The sequence below is a fragment of the Ceratotherium simum genome, chromosome 11, assembly GCF_057802395.1.
Source record: "Ceratotherium simum simum isolate JZ-2026a chromosome 11, ASM5780239v1, whole genome shotgun sequence".
Classification (NCBI taxonomy): Eukaryota; Metazoa; Chordata; class Mammalia; order Perissodactyla; family Rhinocerotidae; genus Ceratotherium; species Ceratotherium simum.
The window spans coordinates 51,883,486-51,907,025 of NC_141910.1; the positions used below are offsets into that span (position 1 = coordinate 51,883,486).

General features: G+C 39.7%; 1 protein-coding gene across 2 annotated transcripts in view; it reads right to left on the reverse strand.

Moving 5' to 3' along the window:
- CLIP4 (CAP-Gly domain containing linker protein family member 4) overlaps positions 1-21,671 on the reverse strand; it is a 59,141-nt gene extending 37,470 nt beyond the window's left edge. Inside the window, exons 1-7 of one of the 2 annotated variants that reach the window (XM_087436968.1) lie at positions 21,544-21,671; positions 15,726-15,873; positions 8,365-8,504; positions 7,471-7,564; positions 6,178-6,339; positions 4,306-4,424; positions 926-1,162 (exon numbers count right to left, since the gene is read on the reverse strand). In XM_087436968.1, the coding sequence (XP_087293094.1) occupies positions 926-1,162; positions 4,306-4,424; positions 6,178-6,339; positions 7,471-7,564; positions 8,365-8,504; positions 15,726-15,858 (885 nt within the window). In that variant the 5' untranslated portion in view covers positions 15,859-15,873; positions 21,544-21,671. Of the gene's footprint in view, positions 1-925; positions 1,163-4,305; positions 4,425-6,177; positions 6,340-7,470; positions 7,565-8,364; positions 8,505-15,725; positions 15,874-17,317; positions 17,410-21,543 lie in introns of those variants that run through there. The other variant, XM_087436967.1, reaches the window with a different exon arrangement.
- Between the last annotated feature and the right edge of the window lie 1,869 nt (positions 21,672-23,540).

The following is a 23,540-nucleotide window of genomic DNA, read 5'->3' on the forward strand; positions in this document are numbered from 1 at the left end:
TGCTATGCATTCATAATTTCTTGATAATTTAGCTCCACAGATAGGATAATAAAAAACTAACAGAAGTCCTATGAACGTATTCTTTGCAAAGCTGGTAAATGTCATTCTCAACATAATAGTTTGTTTGTAGCTTACCTTCCTTTTTAAAGCAATTTTCTCAGTAAATCAAACTTCCAAATTTCAGTGTTTTCTGAAAAATTTGCATCGCCCTTCCCATGAGCCCACCCAAATATGTTAGGAAATTCAATATCCAACCAGGAATTCCCTGTTCCATTCTCAATAGTGAGCTCCCTATTAACACCAAAATTTAAAAAAGGAAAAAAACACCCATCCCATATGAAGTATTAAAAAGAGAGAAAGGCAACAATTGAGTGCCATATGGACACGGAGGCTTTGAAGCAAAAGAGATACCTGGAGCATCTTTAATGGGGTGGGGTGGGGAGTCCTCTTCGCCACATACTTTTTTTTTTATCAGGTTCAAGTAATACCTAAGATTTTTCTATTTGTGGGATCTCAAAGCCAAATACCCATGAATGGCGAGAGTCTCCTTTGCTCCCTTTCTGTGAGGTGGCAGTAGCGGGAGAAACGCCACTAAGGACGGCAGGGGGCCTGCAAGGAAAGCGTCGAGGCCAGATGATTTCTCAGCTCAGGTCCGTAAAGGCACTCAACAGCTCTACCTATTCTTTTCCCACTCAAAAAACGATGTCTTCACTACTAAATTCAAATAGTTTATATTCTTAAATCATACTTTATAGCAAATGTGCACCGAAGTTTCACATTTTCCATTAAGTATCTCTCTACATACATATTGAATTAAAAAAAACAAACTCAGAACTCTGCCCACTACTGCATGCACCCTTGGCACACAGGCCACGGGCATAACGACCTTGGACAGAGCTCTCGACATTGTAGTTACTTACGATACCTTCTGTCCTGCAATAACAACACGATCCCCCAACTTCAGGCCAAGTGACGTAAGCATTGCCTTGCTAGTAACACGATCATAATTTGGAAGCGTGGGCTTTGAGATATCACATGACAGAGGCACCGCATCCAACAGCATCTGCTTGATTTCTTTAGCAGTTGCCGCGGCATCGGCCATTTCTAATGGCATTTCGACCGGGTCTGGAACAACATCAGCAGGGACCTGTCCTTTGTCATTCTACACATAAAGAGAAGACAAAAACGTCAATTCACACCTACTTAGAGCTCTACGTAGTCATATACAAAATTGTTTTTGGAAAAATTTAAAGTTACATTCATTCATCATTTCTTTATTCAAAAATATTTAACATCTACTATACGCCAGAGACGACATTCTAAGTGCTAAAGATACCACAGTGAAGAAAACAACAAGCCTTCCCCTCAAAGAGCACACATTCTGGTGGGAGAGACAGACTGTAAACAATCAAACAAGCAAAATATATGGTATATTAATGGTAAAAAGTGGAGAGAGAAAAGACAATGCAGGGAAGGGGAACAGGAGACATGGGGACAGAGGTGGCTATTCACGCAGTGAGTCAAGGGAGGCCTCACTGCTAAGACACGTTGACTCAGCGGCCGGAAGAGATGAGAGAGTACCGTGCAGGTTGGCTGGCAGGGAAATGCGTACCTCGCCCAAGGAGGAGCAAGCGCTAAGGCCACGAGTTACAGCACGCCTGGCTACAGAGGTTTACAGAAGGCAAGTTCGGAGATAGAAGCCACAGGACTGACTGGCTTCCCAGCCCCAGACCCTAGACTCTCTCCACTAGCCCACAGCCGCCGCCTCCACTCTGTGACCTCGAACCATCCTGCCCACTCACGGAGTGACTCAGATTTCAGGAACGGAAACTACAGTTTTGATACTTCTAAAATTTGGGCTATAATCAAGAAAGCAGCTCTGTTCTCACTATAAAGGAGAGGCTGTATCCTCGGATTTATCCTGCAACAAGACAAAACGGTCAGGTACAAGCCCACTAACAGTTGCATGGTGTTTATTAACCAAAACCCTATCATATAAATTATCTCATTTGGTTCTCACATCAAGAAAAAGCTTATGAATAAAACAGCTAAAAATCCTTGCCCATTAAGAATTTATATTGTAGTAGGAGAGACAATCACTAACTAAACAAGTAAAATATTACTAACACTTCCAGTTTGCCAACCAGGAAAATCAGGCAAGGAGAGATTAATGACTCACTCAGTCACTTACTCGATGACTGGCAGAGGTGACATTGTAATCCACTTCTAGGACCCTCTAGACTCTCAGTCTTTCTCCTCCATGCTATCCTTCCCTCAAACTACTTATCTTTCTCCTACGCTCCCTAACCAAAAAACTTAGACTTTACGAGAAAGATTCCAGATTATAATCCCCTTTTAATATGATGAATCAAGATTCTTTTGCTGAGAAACTTTTTTCCTTTTTCTTCTCCAAGATAATTATCTTCAAATGATCCATAAAGTTAAAAGAATGGGGCTTTTAGAACACATTTAGTTTACAAATATGTAACTCACATTTTTTGTTTTAAAATTCAAGTCAGTTTGGCCCTAAGTAAAAATATCATAGGAAGACACACTATCAAATTTCTCAGACGGTGATGAACTATTTTAATCCCAGATTTCAAAGAAAAAATACAAAATATAATGAAGATATGTACAACACTAATATGTCCTTTTGATAAAAAGAGAGAGAGGGAAAAACTTTAAAAACAAAAAAACCTAACTGATAAATTGTAAGCAGTATTTACAATAAATACTTTCCTTCAGATTTTAAGTCCTCACTTTTCCAGAGTAAGTTACACACTGCTGTTAATTCCTATAAAATTTAGCAACTGAAACTTCTGTTAAGAAAAACACTAAATAACAATAAAATAACAACAATGATGATGTCATGCTGACATAAGAAGGCTTATTCATGATTAATCACAGAATTCTATTTTATTCCAAAACAGTAGTTATCAGAGAAGGATCCACGGGCTACTGCTGACTCACACATTCACCGCTTTTTTCCTTAAGTATTAACCTTGAAATTATAGTAATCTATTATTAATTGTTTCTGGCCTGAATTTGTAATTTACCTCAGTGACATACCTCACTGCATCTAACTAAATTCAAAATATTCTCTCCACTAATGGGGTTGTGTCAACTGTTGCACTAGCAAAGGCACACACGCCTCACCTTCACATTCCAGTCAGACTGAATTATCGTCTCCTAGCCTTTGGGCCAGGTACTCTCTCCGCCTAAAATGCTTTTCTCACCTCCCTCCTCTATCTGGTTAATTCTTAACTATGTTTAAGCACTCAGTGTCACCTCTGCCAGGAAGCCTTCCCAAGACTTGGAGAGATGCCCCTCCTACGCGACCCCATGGTGCTCTGTGCACACCCCGCTGCCCTCGGGTCGTAACACACTGAACTTAACACACTTCAGTCAAACTGACTGCTTACTTGTCCATCCTCCCCTCTAGACTGTAGTCGCCTTGAGGACAGAGTTTTATCTTACTTACTGTTGTATTCTCCCAGTGCCCACTAAACAACAGGGTACGAAAGAAGAACGGGGGGGTGGTGAACTAACTAAATGACGGGGTTAAACAGAAAGAAAAGTGGCAAAGAATTACGCAGGAGAGGGGAAACAGGAAAGCAGGGAGAGGGAGAGGAAAACAGGAGGGAAGAGGTTTTTCAAACACTGCCCTCCCTGCCCCTTCAAGGTAAGGCACCAACCCAATTAAGAATCTCTGCCACAGCAAGTCACTGTTATTAACACATGGGAAAAGAACACTGAAAGCCTCTTCTGTGAAGACAATAAAATACCAAAGGATTTAAAGATTATGAAATTCCATCCTGTAACATTACCATGAAAAAATAAATTTTTCCTTTGATTTTTAAAGGTTTACTCCATTCTTAAATATGCATTTTTTTAAATTGTCTGGAATAAAATTTCTTTCCAAAAGAATTTAAAAGACGATTTAATACAGAAATATAACTTTAATATATGCATTTTTAACAGCTAACTTTTTATAAATATATCAAAAGCCTAAATGAAAGATACTTAAACTCAAAGATGATGACACTTTAATGAGCTTTTTACTTTGCTGAATGAAGCTAAGTTTTGTAGAGCTTAACAATATAAGGAGACTGCAAGTCACTGCTATACTTGACATTTATTTGAGATAAAGTTTATCATCATCACTTTTTATACGGGGCACAGAAACATAAATTTTTTGCTGATATAAGAGTTTTATAACAACATCCAAATTCAACTCTTTACTGGGAGATAATGTTAGATATTTTAATTCTTTTAATATTTTTCACTTTTAATTTAACCTCTTACCCTAAATGCAGGATTTGCTCCATGCTCCAGTAAGCATTTCACAGTACCTGCACACAAGTTATACGCGGCAATATGCAGAGCTGTCCCAAAATTAAAGTCACTGCAAGTGGCATCCACATCTGCAATTAAACATCACAAGCTTATTAACTAAAATTTTAAATTTAGCTATTATAATGCAAAAGGAGACAGGTTGAGTTTTTTGGGAGCGAGTTGGAAAAGGAGCTTTATCAGCCATTTATGAGACTTAAATTAACCCATTAGATGCACGATTTCACAATGGAACAAAATCTTCCTACTACAATCTGGTTAACCAATTACATTCTTAGCACAATAAAATTTCATTATAAAATGGACTTTATCATGGGTTTTCCAACTATCACAAACTAAACTATATTTAGGGCAATTAATGGCAATAACTAATATTTGTAAAAGTAACTATCTTAACATAATCTCTCGTTAACAAACCTCTTGCATATCTGCCATGACAACTACAATGAGGTAGTAGGGTTTAGGTCAGGGACCAGCAAACTATGGCCCATGGGCCAAATCAAACTCACCATCTGTTTTTGTAAAGAAGGTTTTCTTGGAACACAGCCACGTGCATTCATTTACATATCCTCTATGGCTACTTTCATGCCACAACAGCAGAATCAAGCAGTTGCGACTGAGACCATAAAAAGCCTAAAATACTTACTATCTAGCCCTTTAGAGAAAAAGTGGTAGGTAAAACAAAACAAAATTTTCAAACTAGGAATAAGTTAAAGACTAATTAAACATATAAACGCTTACATATTGTACTCATGCACAATACTTTATTCAACAAATGAATCTGGACTTCACAATAAGAAAAGGAATCTCTCCATTCTAAGGACATTCTAATAACTTTCAGTAAATCATCATGATGCTATACTTACACACAGGAAATCATCTAGATTTGGAAATCCCATTTTGAATGTTTTCTACAACAAGGGTTTAATACCTCTGGTTCTGCTAATCCAACCTTAATCTAAACCACACCACTCCACATGCCCCACCTAAAACTGCAAACAACCAAGACGTGCTCAGGACAAACTCTCCTGAGTAAGCAAAGACACTGGACTATAAAGAGAGGCTTTTTTCCTCACATCAGTCAAAACGTGAAAAGGTAAAAGTTAAAGAGCAAATGGACAAGTATACAGAGCAGAGGTTAGAAACAAATTTTCTGGGCAATTTGTTTACTGAATCTCTAAAACAAGTCTTCTACAAATGGAGAAAACATTGCATGCCGCCTTTAACTTAAAGTAACACTACTGCACTTGCTCTCATGTTTTTCTCAAAAGAAAACTGACACACTGAGAGGACCAGGGAGAAAGCCAAAATACCAGGACTGTAATTTAGACGTTCTGATGTTCAATCTTAGGATACCACCATCACGACAGGAAGAGAAAAAAATAACCCCAAAATTTTATCCTTTAATGGAACCATAGAATTTTAGAACTGAAGGCCACCTAAAACAAATATTCCTTATGATTTCAATGCTTAGCTCTGAAGGCTTTAGTGCTCTATTTCTGGCTACCCAAATGAGACAAAAGAATTATACAGCACGAAGATTCAATTACACTTTATAAAATCCAGGTTTCTGGGGACTTTGCAGAGATATAAAAACCCAGAGAACACGTTTTTATTTTGTATCTCTTTGTAAAGACTTTTTGTGAAAGGACAGTAATTAATCTTCAATAAAGAAATTTTAAACTATTTCTGGAAAAAGATGTGAGACAGGAGGTCATACGGAACAAGACGGATTAGGAGGAAAAAACTCTTTGAATTATCATTTTTATGCCACTAATAAAATGTTCAATTAGTGACATCTAAAGGTGATTTTATAGTACTTGCCTTTTGGTTTAGATGTCTTCAAAATCACTCTTATAAGCTCAGGGACATCAAAATAAGCAGCATAATGCAAAGCGTTCATATTTGTCCAGCGACTCCGCAAACTAACATCTGCTCCCAGATCAATAAGTTGAGTTGCAAATTTTACAGCTGTATCAACATCACCTAAAGAAGGTTTTCTAAATTATTTTTCTTCAGTACAAATTTTAAGTTCCAATGGATGGCTATCTACTACCTCACTTAAAAAGCCAAAGCAAACAGCATAGCAAACATACACTTACACCTCAAAAACTGCACTTACAAGGAATTTATTCTAAGAAAATAATCATACTCGGGGATATGAATAAACACTTAGCTGTAAAGATGTTCATCACAGCACTTTTTATTATGAATAAAATTCTGAAACAACCTAAAAGTACAATAATGAAAAACTGGTTAAATACATTATGAGACATCCATATAATGGAATACTATAAAACCATTAAAAACAATGCACTACTAGACCAGTGCTACTCCAAGTGTGCTCCATGGACCACCGCCAGTCCCAAACTGTAATTTGTTTGTACTTTTTATAACTCATTTCTTTTTCCCTGTATAACCATTTCTTCTGAATATATTAATGGAACTGTAATTTTATGCCTTTTGAAAAACATTTGGGCTTGTATTTTACATGTCTTTATTTCATTTTTCTATTATAAATTCATTGTTATTTTATTTTACAAAAGTATTAGGCCATGATGGATTGCAAAAAAAAAAGAGTCCTTCAGCATCCATAGTTTAAGAAGCCCTATATCAGACTACTGAAACAGAGAGAGATGTTCACAATATACAGTGAAGGAAGAGAGGCAGGTTTACACAATGATAAAGCACAGGAGAATACTAATTTTGGAAAATACAAACATATGTTATGTATATAGGAACAGACCTTAGACAAGCCTAAAGACTGGGGTCTGCAGGGGTTGGGCTACCTGGAAAACGGATCTTGGATTGTCAAACCTTCTGTAAACTCTCAGGAAGGTTATAGGGTGTTACCAGTTACTCTCAACTAGAGAGCACGCAGGCGTGAAGCCTGTTCCAGAAAAGCTGGGAGGTGCCAGGAGACTATAAAGACCCCCTTGAGGAAAGGCAGAAAGGGCAAGGTTTTTGCAAGGACCTAACTGAATCCTCACCTATTCAAGGAATATTATTATCATCAGCTAGGTGTCCTCACAGGCACTCTGGTTGGCATAAACATAGCTTTTACACAAACACAAATATACATGTTCTAAGCAATTAATAGATTTACCACATACTTACCAATCCCATGAGCTCCAGACTTGCAAGTATAATGTAAAAGAGTCATATCTGTCAATCCATCTCTGTCATTCACATTGCAACCTCTCTTAAGAATCTGAGGAAACCAAGGAAGATATGATTACAACCTGACTCCTGAAGTCAACTGATTTCAAACCAATGCTGGGGAACCAAGTCATTAACCAAGTTAATTCTTATCTGAATTAGTTCTCAACAAAACGTGTAGATAGAACGGGCTTCTCTTAAGGATAAATTTTAAATCCACACCCAACAACAATAATGAAAACTGAAGTTCTCACCAGACTGAAGGAAATTCTTAGAGTATTCCAAGGTAATCTGGCACTTCAAATATGTTCCCTAAGCTCTCAAAGAATAAGCAAAATTTTCTTTCTAATGGGTGTAACGGTATTTGAAAAAAGTATGAGCTCTCTCTTCCCACAATATGACAACATGCTGGTCAATAACCCAGTTAGTCTTTCATCCCTCGTTCAAAAAATCAACTATTTTTAAAAATTATATTTGAGTCTAGATCTTTACCAAACCACTCAAAAGTATAGAGAAAACATGATGGGAATCAAATCCCCTTATGAAAGTATTTTTTAAAGCTTACAAAATTAATTTGTATAAAGAAAGCAAATATGAAAAATGCCTGCTCCCACTAAGAGTCTATAATGTCACATCTCCAGATGTGAGAATGTGAGGAGCAGGGGAGTAATGGAAAGAATATACAGTCCTAACCCACTGCTCCACGAAAAACCTGGAAATACAAAGAACAAACATCAGAAACTTTAAAAGTCTTCTCCTTTATCACCATCTTTCCATTCAGACCAGAAAAAAAAAAATCTATACCATTAACAAATCTAACAACGCAAAACTCAAAATCTAAGAATTCCTTACCTCATTTCCAATAATGTCGATGTTTTGCTGGACCTGAGGAACCCATTGTCTTAAAATGGCAAATAATTCTGATACAGAAGTTTTGGGATCAAAGAGAATTTCCTGGCATGATGTATCATTAGGATCAAAGAAAGAAAACTCTGAAATAAAAAAGGTGTAAATTAAATTTATTATAAGTTCCAAATAAATACATTCAAAATAACAGACAATAAGACCAGGGCTCAAATGATACAAATATTTTTAGATGCTAGAGAAAGTAGATTTAGTTTTCTCAAATCCAAAGTCAGAATCGCCAAAAAGTATGAGGCACTCCTGAATTGCTGTGAGACTGAGATTTCCATTTATCATGCCCCATTTTATTAGAGATGAAATAAAAATGTGAGTGCACAAACCCTGATCTCAAACCCTGAACTTTCCAAGAACTTTTTCTAAGGCACAGAAAATTTTATCAATATTTTCACCTCTCAAAACATCAATACGTTATGAACAGTAGATTCACATCTATGATTAAAACATATGTTAAAGAAAGAAATATGCCAAAATATCAACAGTGTGCTTGAACAATGTGTAATTCAAAATATTCTTTTTACTTCTCTGCATTCTCCTAATCTTCTATAATAAACAGGCATTACTTTTTATTCACTGAAGAAGCATGAGGGGAACGGCTACACTGACCCATAAGGAAGCGACATCTGGCAACGCAGCGGTGAAACTTTGGGACAAAGTGACTGGGTTGCTTTGGAACATGTATTAGTAAAAACATGGAACACTAGACAAAATTGAACATGATCTAAGCATCTCTTAAAATTTCTTTATTTAGATTCATAGAAAACTTAGATCATCCTATGGCTAGAGAATAAAAGAGAATGGAAGAAAATCAGATTCTACTGTCTTGAACAATCTTAAAAAAGGTAGGGAATCTAAAAAACCAGAGGCATTGAAGAAGGGAAGCATTACAAAACCAACACTTGCTGAGTGCTTACAATCTACCAAATACCTCACCAGTCCTCACAAACACCTTACCTGGCAGTGTTACTATTCCCACCTTGCAGATGAGGAAACCAAAGCTCAGACTAAATAACACTTGCTCAAAGTCACGAAGCTAGCGAGCGGCAAATGCAGGGCAGAGAACCAGGTCTGTCTTCCTCTCTCTACTACACTGCCTCCCTAAGAGAACTCACGATGAGCTCAGATTTTAACAGCACACACAAGTAGCAGGGTTCATGTTTTTTTTTTTAATTTTCTTCTTTGTATTTTTATACATTTTCCAAAACGATATTATGTACACACAATTCTTACTTTTAAAATCAGGATAACTAAAAGACAAAAGGAGAGGCACAAAACCAAGGTCATATAGAAAAGTGGAGCAGCAGTCCATTAGAAGAGAATCAGCAAGACTAAGACTATGAGATACTGTCCAAAGTCTTAGACAACAAAATGGTCCTCTGTGCTCAGAAAAGAATCAGTATCCAGCATGGAAAAGTACCTTGCATAGCTTCTTCAATGTAGATTTGGGTGTGTTTCTTATAAATTTCAGTTGACTGGATTTTTTTTTTTTTTGGTCTAATTCATTCATCCATTCACTAAATACTTATGGATCAGTCACTTTACTAGGCATTGGGAATTTCTAGTAGAGAAATTTCTGAATATAAACCTAAACAGACTCTTCTGTATGTGTCCACAGGAAAGATGTACAGGAATGCTTTTTCTAGCATTGATTATAATAGCAAAAAAAAAATTGGAAAACTGATTTATTTGTGGGAGGAGAGAGACAAAATTACTCTACAGTTCATCTGTGCCAGAGCTTCTCAAACATTAACGTAGATAGGAATCACCCAGGGATCTTTTTACAATGTAGATTCTGATCCAGTAAGTCTCAGGTGGGGCCTGGGATTGCATTTCTAACAAGCTCCCAGCAATGCCAATGCTACCGGACTAAGGAACACACTTTGAGTAGCAAAGATCTAGAAAGTAAATATAAGAGTTATAAATAAGTAAGAACATTTGAACCAAGAAGAATAATGGTCAGAGTGTGTGTGTGGGCGGGGGGAATAGCCCAATAAATACTAAAGCATATAACAACACTTCAGTAATTATATACTGAGGTAATGGCAAATAGCAGTCACCTCATTTAAACAATAATGACAAAATGTTATACTTATTAAGTGCTTAACAGGTGCCAGGCTGTTCTATGTACTTTACATATATTACCTTATTTAATCCTGATAACAACCATATGAGGTAGGTACCATTATTATTCTCATTTTAACAAAGAAGAAACAAAGGGATAGAGAAAATAAATAATTTGCCCAAGATCACACAACTGGTAAGTGATTGAGTCAGGACTAAAGCCAGACTGACCTATAGTCTTAACCTTTGTGCTACATTGCATATTAAGACATCTAACTGCATCTGAATTTTAAGGTTCCATACAGCAAACAAAACAAAACAAAAAATTAATCAAAAGAAAGTGAGGGTGGAGGATGTCTCACTTCCAGTCAAGATGGAGTAATGGGGACCAAATTTGCCCTTCCATCTGAAACAACCAAAAAACCAAAGGAAACAGATGAAACACAGTTTTCAAGACACTAGACATTAGCCAATGAAAGAAAGTGATCCCTAAAAGACAATATACAAACAAGGTGAGTCTTACAATTGCCCCAGGTTTCTGCCTTGAGAGTTTCTAGGCCCCAAGACAGAGAGAGGGAAACCAAGAAAAATCCCAGAAGACTCCCTGAGTTGAAGAGAGAAAGCTGAGAGTCCAAGGAAATCAAGGCAGCTAGAGTTCACAGGGCAGAGTATCAGAGAGGAGAGAGACGCTCAGCAAGAGAACCACAGAGATCTGTGGAGGTTCCTGCTTGAGCATTTAACATATTATTGTGAGGAAATACCTGAGGTAAGGGAAAGAACCATCCAAAAGGATTAGAGGAATTAGTGCTGAGTGCTCATAAAGGGCCTTGATCAGTGCCTGTTCCCACCAAAAAGGCTGGGAAAAAAATTCACAGGGCACTGGAAGGAGTACTGAATAGTACTAATTATTGAGGAATAATTAGCCCCAGATGATCTCTGCTCCAGAACCACCTAACAAATCATAAAAGCAAGACCTGAGAGGATGAAACTATTTCCAAGTAACTTAACTGCCTCCCAGAACAAAGTTCAAGAATGTTTATAGGAATACAAAAATAGCCAGCACTCGACAAGTAAAATTCACAATGTCTGGCATCCAATCAAAGATTACCAGGCATGCAAAGAAAGGGGAAAACATGACCCATAATCAGGGGAAAAATCAATTGCAACAGACCTTGAGTTGACAAAAAAATTATAATTAACAAAAAGGGACATTAAAACAGCCATTATAACTGGATTCTAAATGTTCAAATGGTTAAGTAAACATACAGACTATATAAAAAACCCAAATCAAACTTTAGAGATAAAAAACTACATCTGAGGTGAAAACTACACTGGATGAGATCATCAGCTGATCAGACATTGCATTAGACATTGCATAAGAAAAGACATAGCAATAGAAACTATCCAAAATGGAGCACAAAAAGAAAAAGAATTTTTAAAATATGAGAAAAGCATCAGTGAGCTGTGGGACAATTTCAAGTGGTCTAATATTTGTGTAACTGGAGTCTTTAAAAAGTGGGAAGGGCAGAAAAAATATCTGAAGAAATAACGATTGCCCAAACCTGATGAAAACTGAAACCCACAGATCCAAGAAGCTTAAGAGACCCCAAGCACATAAAGAAAACTACACCAAGCTACATCATAATAAAACCACTCAAAACCAAAGATACAGAGACAATCTTAAAAGCAGCCAAGAAGGGAAGAAAAGGACATTACATACAGAGCAACAACAACGATACTAGATTTCCTGTCAGAAACAATGCAAGTTGGAAGACAGTGGACCAACGTATTTAAGTACTGAAAGAAAAAACTATCAACCTAGAATTCTATACCCGGCAAATATATTTTTCAAAAAAGAAGGTAACATAAAGATGTTTTCCGACATATAAGAGCTGAAAAGATTTCTCACCAGCAGACCTGCACCACAAGAAGTGTTAAAGGAAGTCCTTTAGGCAGAAGGAAAATAGTCAAATGGAAATCTGGATCTACACAAAGGAAGGAAGAGCACTAAAAATGGTAATTATGTGGGTAAATGAGACTTTTTGTTATTATTATTTAAAACTCTTTAAGAGATAATTCGCTGTTTAAGCAAAAACAATAAGAACGTATTGTGACGTTTATAGCATATGTAACGTGTGTTCTGTGTAAACTGGCTCTGAAGGTATTCAAAGCACAAGATTCCAAAACCCTTTAGTCCTCCAGGGTAACCACCTTGAGAGTCAACACTGAGCTGCATGTCTAAGCTCTGGTTTGTGTGGTTTGGTTTGGTTTTCTTTGTTTCTTGGTTTCAGTCTCATTCTCAGTCTCACATTCAATGGCTCCCATTATATTTAGGGTAAAGTACACATCCCTTACCAAGGCCTCAATGATCCTGTACGATCTGGCCCCTGTCGTCCTCTCCAACTTCATCTCCTACCATTCTGCCCCTCAATCACTTTGCTTCTCAGCCACACTAGCTGTCTATTCATCCTTAGGATATACCAGTTTTTTCCCCAAGTCTGTGCCTTCAATTTCCTTTTCCGCCTAGAACACTTCTCTCCAGGCTCTTTTCATGACCAGCTCTTCAGATCCCTCAGTGACTACCTATCTGAAACAGCCCCCCTCCCCTTATCCTCTATCACAGCACCCTGTCTCTTTTCTCCACAGAACTCATTATCATCTATAATATTTATGTTTTGTTTATTCATTTGTTGATTGTCTGTTTTCCCCACTCGACTGTCTGTCTTGGTCACTATGCTATCCCCAACATCTAGGACAGCATCTAGCACATAACAAGCCCTCAATAAATACGTAATAAACAAAATTCAGGGTGCCACTTTTAAGAGGACATTGACTACAGTGTACTAAGAAGAAAACATCTAGAATGAAAACGGTCTAGAAATCCTGATAATGAGGGACTGGTGAAGGAACTAGAAACATGTAGTCTAAGGAAGTACCGACTAAGTAAAAATATTCAAATTATCTTCAAATATTTGAAGGCTATCAAATATAAGAAGTGTTTGTTCCACATATCAAACTAGTACCAGCTGGCCAAAATTTCAAGGAGACTTATTTTCAGTCCATATACAAAAATAATTTTATCATAACTAAAGTTTTTTTAACAATGAAATGGATTATTTCATTAGTTTCCCATTAGTATCCAAGTGGTTGAATGGTTATCTGTCAGAGAACCTGAAAAAACAGAATTTCCATACTGGGAAGTGAGCAGGGAAAGCTGAACTATAGGACCACTCAGATTCTCAGAATCTCTAATTCTAAGAATACAGGTAATGTTTAATTTCAGTTATACAAACGGGTCAATATCCATTATCACCTTTCATTCAATGTACTTATTCAACAAACATTGACTGAGCAACTAATATCAACAAATGACAATATTAGCCCTAATGAGATTAACAAAAATAAAACATGACTGCCACCTCATCCCAAAAAGCTATAGTCTAGGAAAGGAAACAAGACAATTATACCCCAAGATAGAATGAGATAAGTGTCATAAGCAGGGTATAAAGTGTTTTAGTTCAAGGTTTTTCTGCATAACTGATTTTTTCCATCTGAAAATAAGCCCAGTCAATTTTTGTAAAAGCTGCAAATAATTCCTAGGATCTAGGCACAAGTTTTATGTAATACTTTTAAAGATTGCAAGATAAGTTGCTACAGAATCTGACCACATAAAAACAGCATACTTAGGGGCCGGCACAGTGGCACAAGCAGTTAACTGCACGCCCTTCACTGCAGCGGCCCGGCATTTGCCGGTTCGGATCCTGGGCACGCACCGACGCACTGCTTGGCAAGCCACGCTGTGGCGGTGTCCCATATAAAGTGGAGGAAAATGGGCATGGATGCTAGCCCAGGGCCAGTCTTCCTCAGCAAAAAAAAGAGGAAGACTGGCAAATGTTAGCTCAGGGCTGATCTCCTCACACACATACACAAAAAAAAAACAACATACTTAGAGAGGAGTAGTTATTAGAATAGATATGACTAAAAAGACAAATTCCCAATCCAATAATTTTATATCTACTAATATTTAAAAATTGCATTATGTCTACCTCCAAAGACAATTTGAAATGGTGACCCAATATTTTACTTGAAAAACTGTAACTAAATTAGAAATGTAACAAATCTATCAAATTTAACTCCTGGTTTCCTCTTATTCCTATATTAACTATCTGATAAAATATGGCCCTGGGGAAATAAGCCTAAATAGATGAAAACTAGAATACTTCTAAATTTACATTTTACAGAGGAGAGTTAAATGAACTATTTTATTTTTTGTGTGTGTGAGGAAGATCAGCCCTGAGCTAACCTCCGTGCTAATCCTCCTCTTTTTGCCGAGGAAGACCAGCCTTGAGCTAACATCTATTGCCAATCCTCCTCCTTTCTTTTTCCCCCCGAAGCCCCAGTAGATAGTTGTATGTCATAGCTGCACATCCTTCTAGTTGCTGTATGTGGGACGCAGCCTCAGCATGGCCGGACAATCGGTGCATCGGTGTGCGCCCAGGATCCCAACCCGGGCCGCCAGTAGCGGAGCGCGTGCACTTAACCTCTAAGCCACAGGGCCGTCCCTAAATGAACTATTTTAAAAATGAACCAATCTCACTCCACATTCCAGGGAAATGTGTCACCCTCTGCCTAAGTACACAGCTTCTTTTTTTTTAAGTTTTACCAAATGTTATTTGTGTATATACTGATAATTATAATGGGCAACAACTGAGACAAGATCCTAATAAGGCCTGCTTATGTATTGAACATGTAACTTGTTACAGCATCATCCAAGCTTGGATCCTTTCAGCAGTGATTATTTGGTTTGTTAATTAGAATCCTAGTATTTCAGAGACAACAGGGTCCTTGGAGATGGCTATTTCACAGTGCTTTTAAATCATTTTTTAAGTATATGGCTCTTTTAGCAAGATTTAACCAAAATAAATACATCAATAGCAGAACAATGCTAGATGTCTAAGCACCATTGCATTCTAAAAATAAAATCTTCTAAATCCATTGTGGTACTTAAAATGAACATTTTTACATAATAAAAATGCTGACAGCAGAAATAAAGCATTCAACTTAAGAGGCAGAAAAAGCAATAAGCAATTGTATTTTTGAAAAAGGAAAACTTGAGCAATTTTATGAAAACCATAACAAATGGTTTTAGGAAAAATTATGAGTGCAAAAAGGGCCTAAGACAGAAGTCAAGCTACCAGTTTATAGAAAAGAAACATAGCTACTTAACATACCACAGTCTGAAGGCATTGGTGCTGCAGAAATGGAAAAGATAACTGGTGTATCAGAACCTGGAAACAAAAATGGGTATCTTCCAATCAAAGAATTTCCTTCTAATGGAAAATCTGGAAGGTCTTCTATGGTCATCTTCTAGAAAGCCACCTTTAATGAGAGGGGGGAAAAAAGCATATCTATTATATTTGTATACAACTTAGAATGACTCCCTTCAATCACAAAAAGCCTACATTCTTTTAATATTTAACCTACTGACATTTTTAACTTCAAGCTTCAAGAGTCTTTTTACAGGGGAAGGGGAAAAAAAACCTTCCTTTTAGCAAACTATTGTTAAAGAATACACGTTGCTTCACACTGCCTCTTACAGAGTTAGCAGCAGAGGTAATCTTTCTAGACAAATCTCAGGGATAATATTAGCTCAGGAGTAATATTATTTCCCAATAATTGGTGAAAACATTTTTTAAATGCTGAGGTAATCTAAATGGGTGATGTTCTCTTTACTCACAGCGACAAACAAGGGAATATTATCCCCTGTAGATAACTTCTCCTGGAATCTGACACATGTTATATCATCTGTCACCCAACAGCTCATGCCATGTGCTCTTCACATGAAAACAATCCAGTTAGGAATGTTCTCATTACTTTCCAATATCCCAGAAAACTTTACTGAAAATTAATCACATCACTTGTACAAATTGAAGGGCTTACTGACATTGTTTCACCTCCTGACAATGTACAGGATCTCTTTATGCTATCCTAGAGGACGGAAGGTCATGCTTTTTAGACCCCATCACTTATATTACCTCTGCTTCCTAGAAAATATGAGCATTCAGAATAAACTTGCTCTAAATTAGACTCGTGCTGCACCCTAACCCACACATCAGAAATGACGTAGAAAGCAGAGAAAACGTTAGTAAAACTGAATTCTGAGGCTAAAATCCTTCCAGTTTCTTTTGCATCAATTCTTTAAAGTCTGAAATATTATGAATCTCTATACCTGTTTTTAAACATAAGCAGAAAACCATATTACAAAACCACATAAAAATGATTTTAGATTATTTCAGTTGAAAGACTAGAATAAGCAAAAATAGTTACCTGACAGTTTCCTCTAGCAGATAACGTCAGGCTAGATATTACTCAATGTGTGTTCCAGGATACTTCGTTAACCAACCCTACGTCTAACTTAGTTATCTTTACTCTACCACCACCACCCTTCTCCAAGGAAGTAGTTACCTCTCTGAGCTAACTGGTTCCTTTCCAACTTGATTCACAGGTTTCCTGTATACTAGCAGAAACTGGTAACACATAAGATTCTTTCTTTCTTCTCACAAGGTGCATGTTTATATGGATATGGATATTATATATTAACCCAATCCAGTGTTACTATGTTAAAGGTATTCAAGTTTTCTTGGATGCTAAAATTACTTGCCACCCAATCATTTTGACATTAACTATTTGACATTAATTATTAACCACATAAATAGGAAAATAACAAGGAATTTGTGTCATATAGCATGGTGATCTTCCTCAAATACTATCAATTCCAAAAAGTAACATACAGCACAAAGACAGCCCTCCTTCAACACTATACCTTTTCAGTGTTGAAGTAACTCAGGATTTCTACTTGTTGGCCTCTACTTGCTTGGCAGCAAGTCTGGACAAAACATTCTATGCAGGGCATGAAGCTTCCTTTAAAGTCAAGGAACAGAAACAAATTTAATAAACATCTAACCACTATGTACAAGGCACTGGACTATTCTAGATGTCTCAGAAAATACAAAAAGGAATAACAGGTGGTCCATGCTTGTTAGGCAGCCTACAATCTACTAGGGTGGATAAAAGAGCACTAATAACTATAGATGATGAAACAGAATGGGATATGTTCCACAACATAAGTACAAGGAACACCTGCTATGGGAGTGCCTGAGAATCAGAAATGGTGCAGTGAAGAAGGCATCACCTGAGATGGGTCTTGAAAGATGAGTAGGCAGAAATAGGGGCAGAAATTTAAAAGGGGAACACTTTAAAGGAACAGCAAGCTGGAACTTGGGGTACATCTAGGAAAACAGTCATAGGTAAGGCTGTAATGGATTTTTAGGGAGAACTTTAAATACCTGATCAAAGACCAAACCACTTAATTCCAAGAGCACCGGAAAACCACTGATTTTTTAAAGGGAGGGTGTGCTGATTTCAGCTGTGTTTTAGGAAGAGTAATCTGACTATAATCACACTTTGGGACTCAGTCATGTTTTTTATACTCTTAATTCTTCAGCAAAGTGATTATGTGGTTCTCTTTCGGAATCAGTTAAGAGGAGCCACCTTGCCAAATCTCCTGTTCAAAGAGCAGCGTTTCCCATTCAAAAAAGTTTTTTGAGGGCCGGCCCCGTGGCTTGGCAGTTAAGTGCACGTGCTCTGCTACTGGCGGCCCCGGTTCGGATCCCGGGCGCGCACTGACGCACCGCTTCTCCGGCCATGCTGAGGCCGCGTCCCACATACAGCAACTAGAAGGATGTGCAACTACGACATACAACTATCTACTGGGGCTTTGGGGAAAAAAAGGAGGAGGACTGGCAACAGATGTTAGCTCAGAGCCAGTCTTCCTCAGCAAAAAGAGGAGGATTAGCATGGATGTTAGCTCAGGGCTGATCTTCCTCACAAAAAAAAAAAAAAAAGTTTACTGAAAGTGATCCCCAGAGCACCTTTCATTCCCTTGTAGACAGCTGAGATCCTTAGGATAAGAACTGTGTCTTACAAAACTATCACTTGCCACAGGAGCTAAATTAGTGTCTTACACATATTTAATAAATATTCAAATCCTAGATTCCAGGTGGAAAGATGATTCATTCAAGAAGATGTAATCAACTTCATCATCACCAGTTAGATACTTGAAGCCCAGAGAAGCTACAATATTACCTGACCCATGCAGGAAACATTCCTTGTATTTTGTGTCTTCCTTGTATTTTGTGTCTTCATTGCATTTTTCTCTAGTCCCATTTCCTTTCCTTCACAAAACACCCAACATTCTACCTTTTGTCCCACCAAAGAAAACTATGCACTCTACAAACTTTTGTATAGTCTTAGAATCTTTCCCTAAAAGCTATTTCTGGATCTTCAGATCCATGACACCAGAGAATCTTGGTCGAACTTAGAGATGTACTGATCTGAATTGAGTACATACTTTCATTTCAAATCCTACTATGGTTACCTGGTGAGAACAGATTATATAAAGTAAGCCTAAGACAAAAAGTCAGCCCTAACTAACTATGAACATAACAGATGCAATAACTAGAATCAAATTCCCAAAACTTTGATTTATATAGGTATCCCATCCTACTCCATCACCTCTGAGCAAAAGCATCTTGTAACGCGGCTATACTATCTTGTGATTTTTCAAGGATTCCTGATCCATGCCCTAACACGGAATGGTGGTGAGTAGGGATGTCCACTAACTTCTTCAGAGGAGTTCAAGGCTGTTAGGGCCTCACTAAGGAATCTCACTGAGGGCAAGAGACTCCCTCAGATTTATTTGGAATATGGTTCAAGGGCAGCATCCTTGAGCTATTCAACTAGAAGACCTAAGCTGTGTCCACATGAGTTGCAATCATGAGGTCCTTTCATTCAGCCTCATATGGTATTTTGTTGTGAGTCTTTATTTTCATGAGATTCCAAAAAGTAATCTAACCAAAACAAGCATTTAAAACATAACTCCAACTATCTATTTATTTGATACCTACACGAAATTTGTTCAGTCATTAAGCAGGTATTTATAGTACTTGATACTTAGCTCTAGGCACTAGAGAGAATATAAAACATACCTGCCCTCAAGAAGTTCATTTAGTCATTCAACAAATATTTATCGAGTGCTTTTTACTAAGTCCTAGGCTAAGCACAGCGAAGGGAAAGAAAACAGATATGCCCTTGCCCTCATGCAGATTATAGCCTACTGCAGGATTTCTACAAGAAAGCTGTAATTACAGTATAACTGTAATAAACGCTGGATTCAAGAAGGCCAGTGGAGGCTTCCTGAGGGACTAACAATTTAAAGCTGCAGTGCCCAACCAGGTAGCTACTAGCCACATGTGGCTATTTCAATTAAATTAAAAATTCAGCACCTCCATTGCTCTAGCCCCATACAAGTCCTCAAAAGCCACACGTGGCTAGTGGCTACCATACTGAGCAGTGCAGAAAGAATATTTCCCTTGTTCAGAAAGTTCTATTGAGCATCACTGAAGGAAAACAGTGCTGCTCAAACTCCAGATGAGAAAACAGTATACAGACGCCTGAAACAACAAGAAATAAACAAAGGCTAACAAACTAAGCAAGCCCATAGCTGCACAGTTAATTATACATAATTAACAAGAGAACAGTAAGCTTAAAAGTAACCAGATAGAGGTTTAAACAGGAAGAAAGAGTTAAGTTGATTCTATATTCATAAAGATCATAAAGTGATTCATAAAGATCACTAGTATATGTTTCAAAATTGGAGTTATTATAAGCAAACAAAGACACCATAAAAATAGCACTTTTTTAAAAGGTCTTGCTGGTGGGAACTGTATCTGGTAAATCTGAAATGTCTGAAATAAATCCTACAAATTATATACCATGTGCCAAATCTTCTATAAAATAGAAAGAAACATAGTCAATACATGTCAAGATCCAATCTTACAGCTCAGGTAGTTCAGATCAAATGAAAGTATTTAAAAACGCACATTTATGTTAACAAAGTAAGACAAAACCAGGACGGTTTTGCATCATAAAAATATAGAACGCTAGACCTGCCATTTTCAGTTCTGGCTTCCCCTCTACAGTGGCTACACGTCCTGCACCACGTGATCTTCTGACATTTAGACGACTTCCTTTAAATTGTGCAGAAGATTCATAAATGACAACTGTCAATGTGAAAGCGAAGTACAATTAAAGTATTTGGGGGGTGTTTCTAGGAAGGAGGGTGTTTCTTTATTTAAATATTTCAAACGCAGCGATTTTCACTATGACATTGCTACAATATGAACCACAGTCTAGCTGGGAACACAGAGAAAGTTATTACCCCATGAGAATATCACCCTCTGCTACATATCAAAACATTGTCTCAAACAGAGCTTAAATCCAAATTGCCTATATAGTCTCCGGATGAATGAGCAACCTGACATGTCATTCAAAAGCAAGCTGACATTATAAACGCATCGATCTAATCCACGGGATGCCAGCTAAACCGTGTCTCCGTTTAGGACATGTCTCTGCGCAAGTATTGCCGCCAACTTCCCTTCCCAATTCCCGCGACTTAGAATTAAGGAATTTCGGGGCAGCAAAAGACTGGACGCAAAGTCATTTGGTTTGGCTTCGAATTCCCACTGGCAAAAGGTTTCTTAAATAATTGAATAAGCAAGGGGAGACACGAGAGATCTGAAGAGGCCCGTTTCAGGAAAACGACGACCGGCCGCGCACAGCGCGCAGCACACCGATGCCCGCGGGAGGCACTGCCAGGGCGCCGGGGTCGTCCGAGCCGGGGCCAGAACCCAGCTCCGCCACGGGGTCCGGCCCATCCCACCCACCTCGCGGCGTCCCATCCTAAATTAAATTGCCCTTGAGGAACGGAAACGAGAAACCCACACCCTCGCCGGTGGGCCGCGCCGCCCCCACCCGCGGCGCCGCCCCGGGGAGGCCTCCCGGAGCCGGCGACACCGGCGCCCACTGGAGGCGGCCGCAGGGCTCCCGGGGCCCCCAGCGCCTCCCCGCGGCCCTCCCCGAACCGCCAACCGCCCCTCGGACACCCGCGCCCCCCGCCCGGCCCGGAGCCCCTGCGCGCTCCTGCCCCACCTGCCTCCTCCGGTCCTCTCGGGGCGGCCGCCTGGGAACGCGGGGGCTCGGAGGAAAGGCCGAGAGGCGCGCTCCTCTGCCCGGCGCCTGTCTGCGCTGTCCGGCCGCGGAGGCTCCCACCGCGCCGCTCCCCGACCTCGTCCGGCCCCTCCCGCCTGCCGCCTCCGCGCGCGCCGGAGCCGGAGCCCGAGCCCGAGCCGGACCCCACGCGGGGTCGGCGCGCGCGCAGTGCAGGCGCCCGGGCTGCGCACAGGCCTCGGCCGCGGCCCCGCGCACGCGCCGGGAAGCGGGGCGCGGAGGCGAGGAGCGTGTGCCAGCGCTCGCTGGCCTCCTGCTTGCGCCCCCACAGCCCCTCCACAGGCAGAAGGTTGGGCCTCGAGGTTAGGGCTGTCTGGGGGCGCTTCACGGGTTAACCTCGCGTGGGGGTGGTGCCCCTGTGATATCTCCACCGCAGGTTCTCGGAGGAACCCTGCCTGGCCCAGTGAATGGGGGAAGCAGCCAGTGACACGAAAGTACAGACGCTCCTGCATTAACGCCCTTAGCTAGCCGAATCTGGCCTGCCTCCCTGTCCCACATCCCTGGGCTAGAAGCCCTCCTACCCCCTTCTTAGGAGCAGGCACTGCGTCTTACCCTTTTTGGGCTACCCAGTGTCTAGCTTTGCACATGGCCCAGAGTAGGTCCATCGGTCAGTTACCTGTTTGCAGGTCTTGCTGTAAAAAGCCTAGTCAATGCTATACCCAAGTTGAATAATTACACTCACGGGTGTCAGTGTAGGGGCACAAGGGGAGAAGTGAGTAACCGTCGCAGGAGTTTATTTCCCCTGCTGCTCTGCTCCCTTCTCACCCCCTTCTCTCCTGGTCCCCTTTTCCATCCTCCAAGAACCAGAAAGTGGTGATGAATGCTGACATCCTGGTTCTCTTTCATCCGTCATCCGTGGAAGGAAAAGTGTTACTTGACACTTAATGAGTCCCATTGATGAAAGGACTTAATGAGTCCGTTGTTTCCCCATGACTGAAGTTTGTAACAGAGTCAGTAGTGTTACACCATAACAACTCTCTCTGAGGCCTTTTCCCTCTGGCTCTGATACACAAACTACCACACTGTACTTCCATGTTCATCAAGCACAGTGCCTGGCAATAGCAGATGTTGAATGAATGAACGTCTCTCCGTGACTCTTCAAGAGCAGAGCTAAGCGCTTGGAGCACACCAGAGCATCTTTTCCTGTTTGAATCATTGATTCCAGGCACTAGAAAGGCCCCTCTCCTCCAATTGCTTGAGTTCCCTTTACAGTATCCTCCCACCAAGCGGCCATAGCTGAATACCACCTGTAACCAGGAACTCACTTCCTTTGAGAGCAGCCATTTTATCTTTGACCAACCTAGTTGACAAGTTCTTCCTGCCTTGGGAGCTAAAATCCAGCTGCCTCATCTCCTTATTGGGCTCTATTTCTACCCTAGAGACTTCCAGATCATGTCTGACTCCAAGGTGTCCAGGGCAAGCATTTTCTATCCCTTAGGCTGCTCCTTATATGACATGGTGACCATCCCACTCACCAGAGTGTTGAGGGACTCTTCATGATGCATCCCAGCTTTTCCAGGGCCCTCTTAAATGTGATGCTCAGGAATGAATGGGGTGTCCTATTGAGTGCAGAGAGAAACTGCCACCTCTTTCTAGGTCCTCTGCCTCTATTAGCATAGCTCAAAGTATTAAAATAGTTGTTTGCAACAGTCACATCACATTGTTGAATCAGGTGGAGCATACTGTCAACTAAAACCCGTGGCACTTATGCAATATTTAAACACCATGACCATCCCACAGTCCTGGTCAGCTGCCAGTATCTCTGTCCCTGCAAGTTCAGCATCTTCGTGCACTCTCAGGGATGATAATGTGACACAGATGCTTCCTCCTCCCTTTGGGGATTCCACTCCACTCTCCCTGCTCTCATCACACCCTGTTCTTGCCTGACCTCGCCCACCTCTCTAAACTGGTTAAAAGAA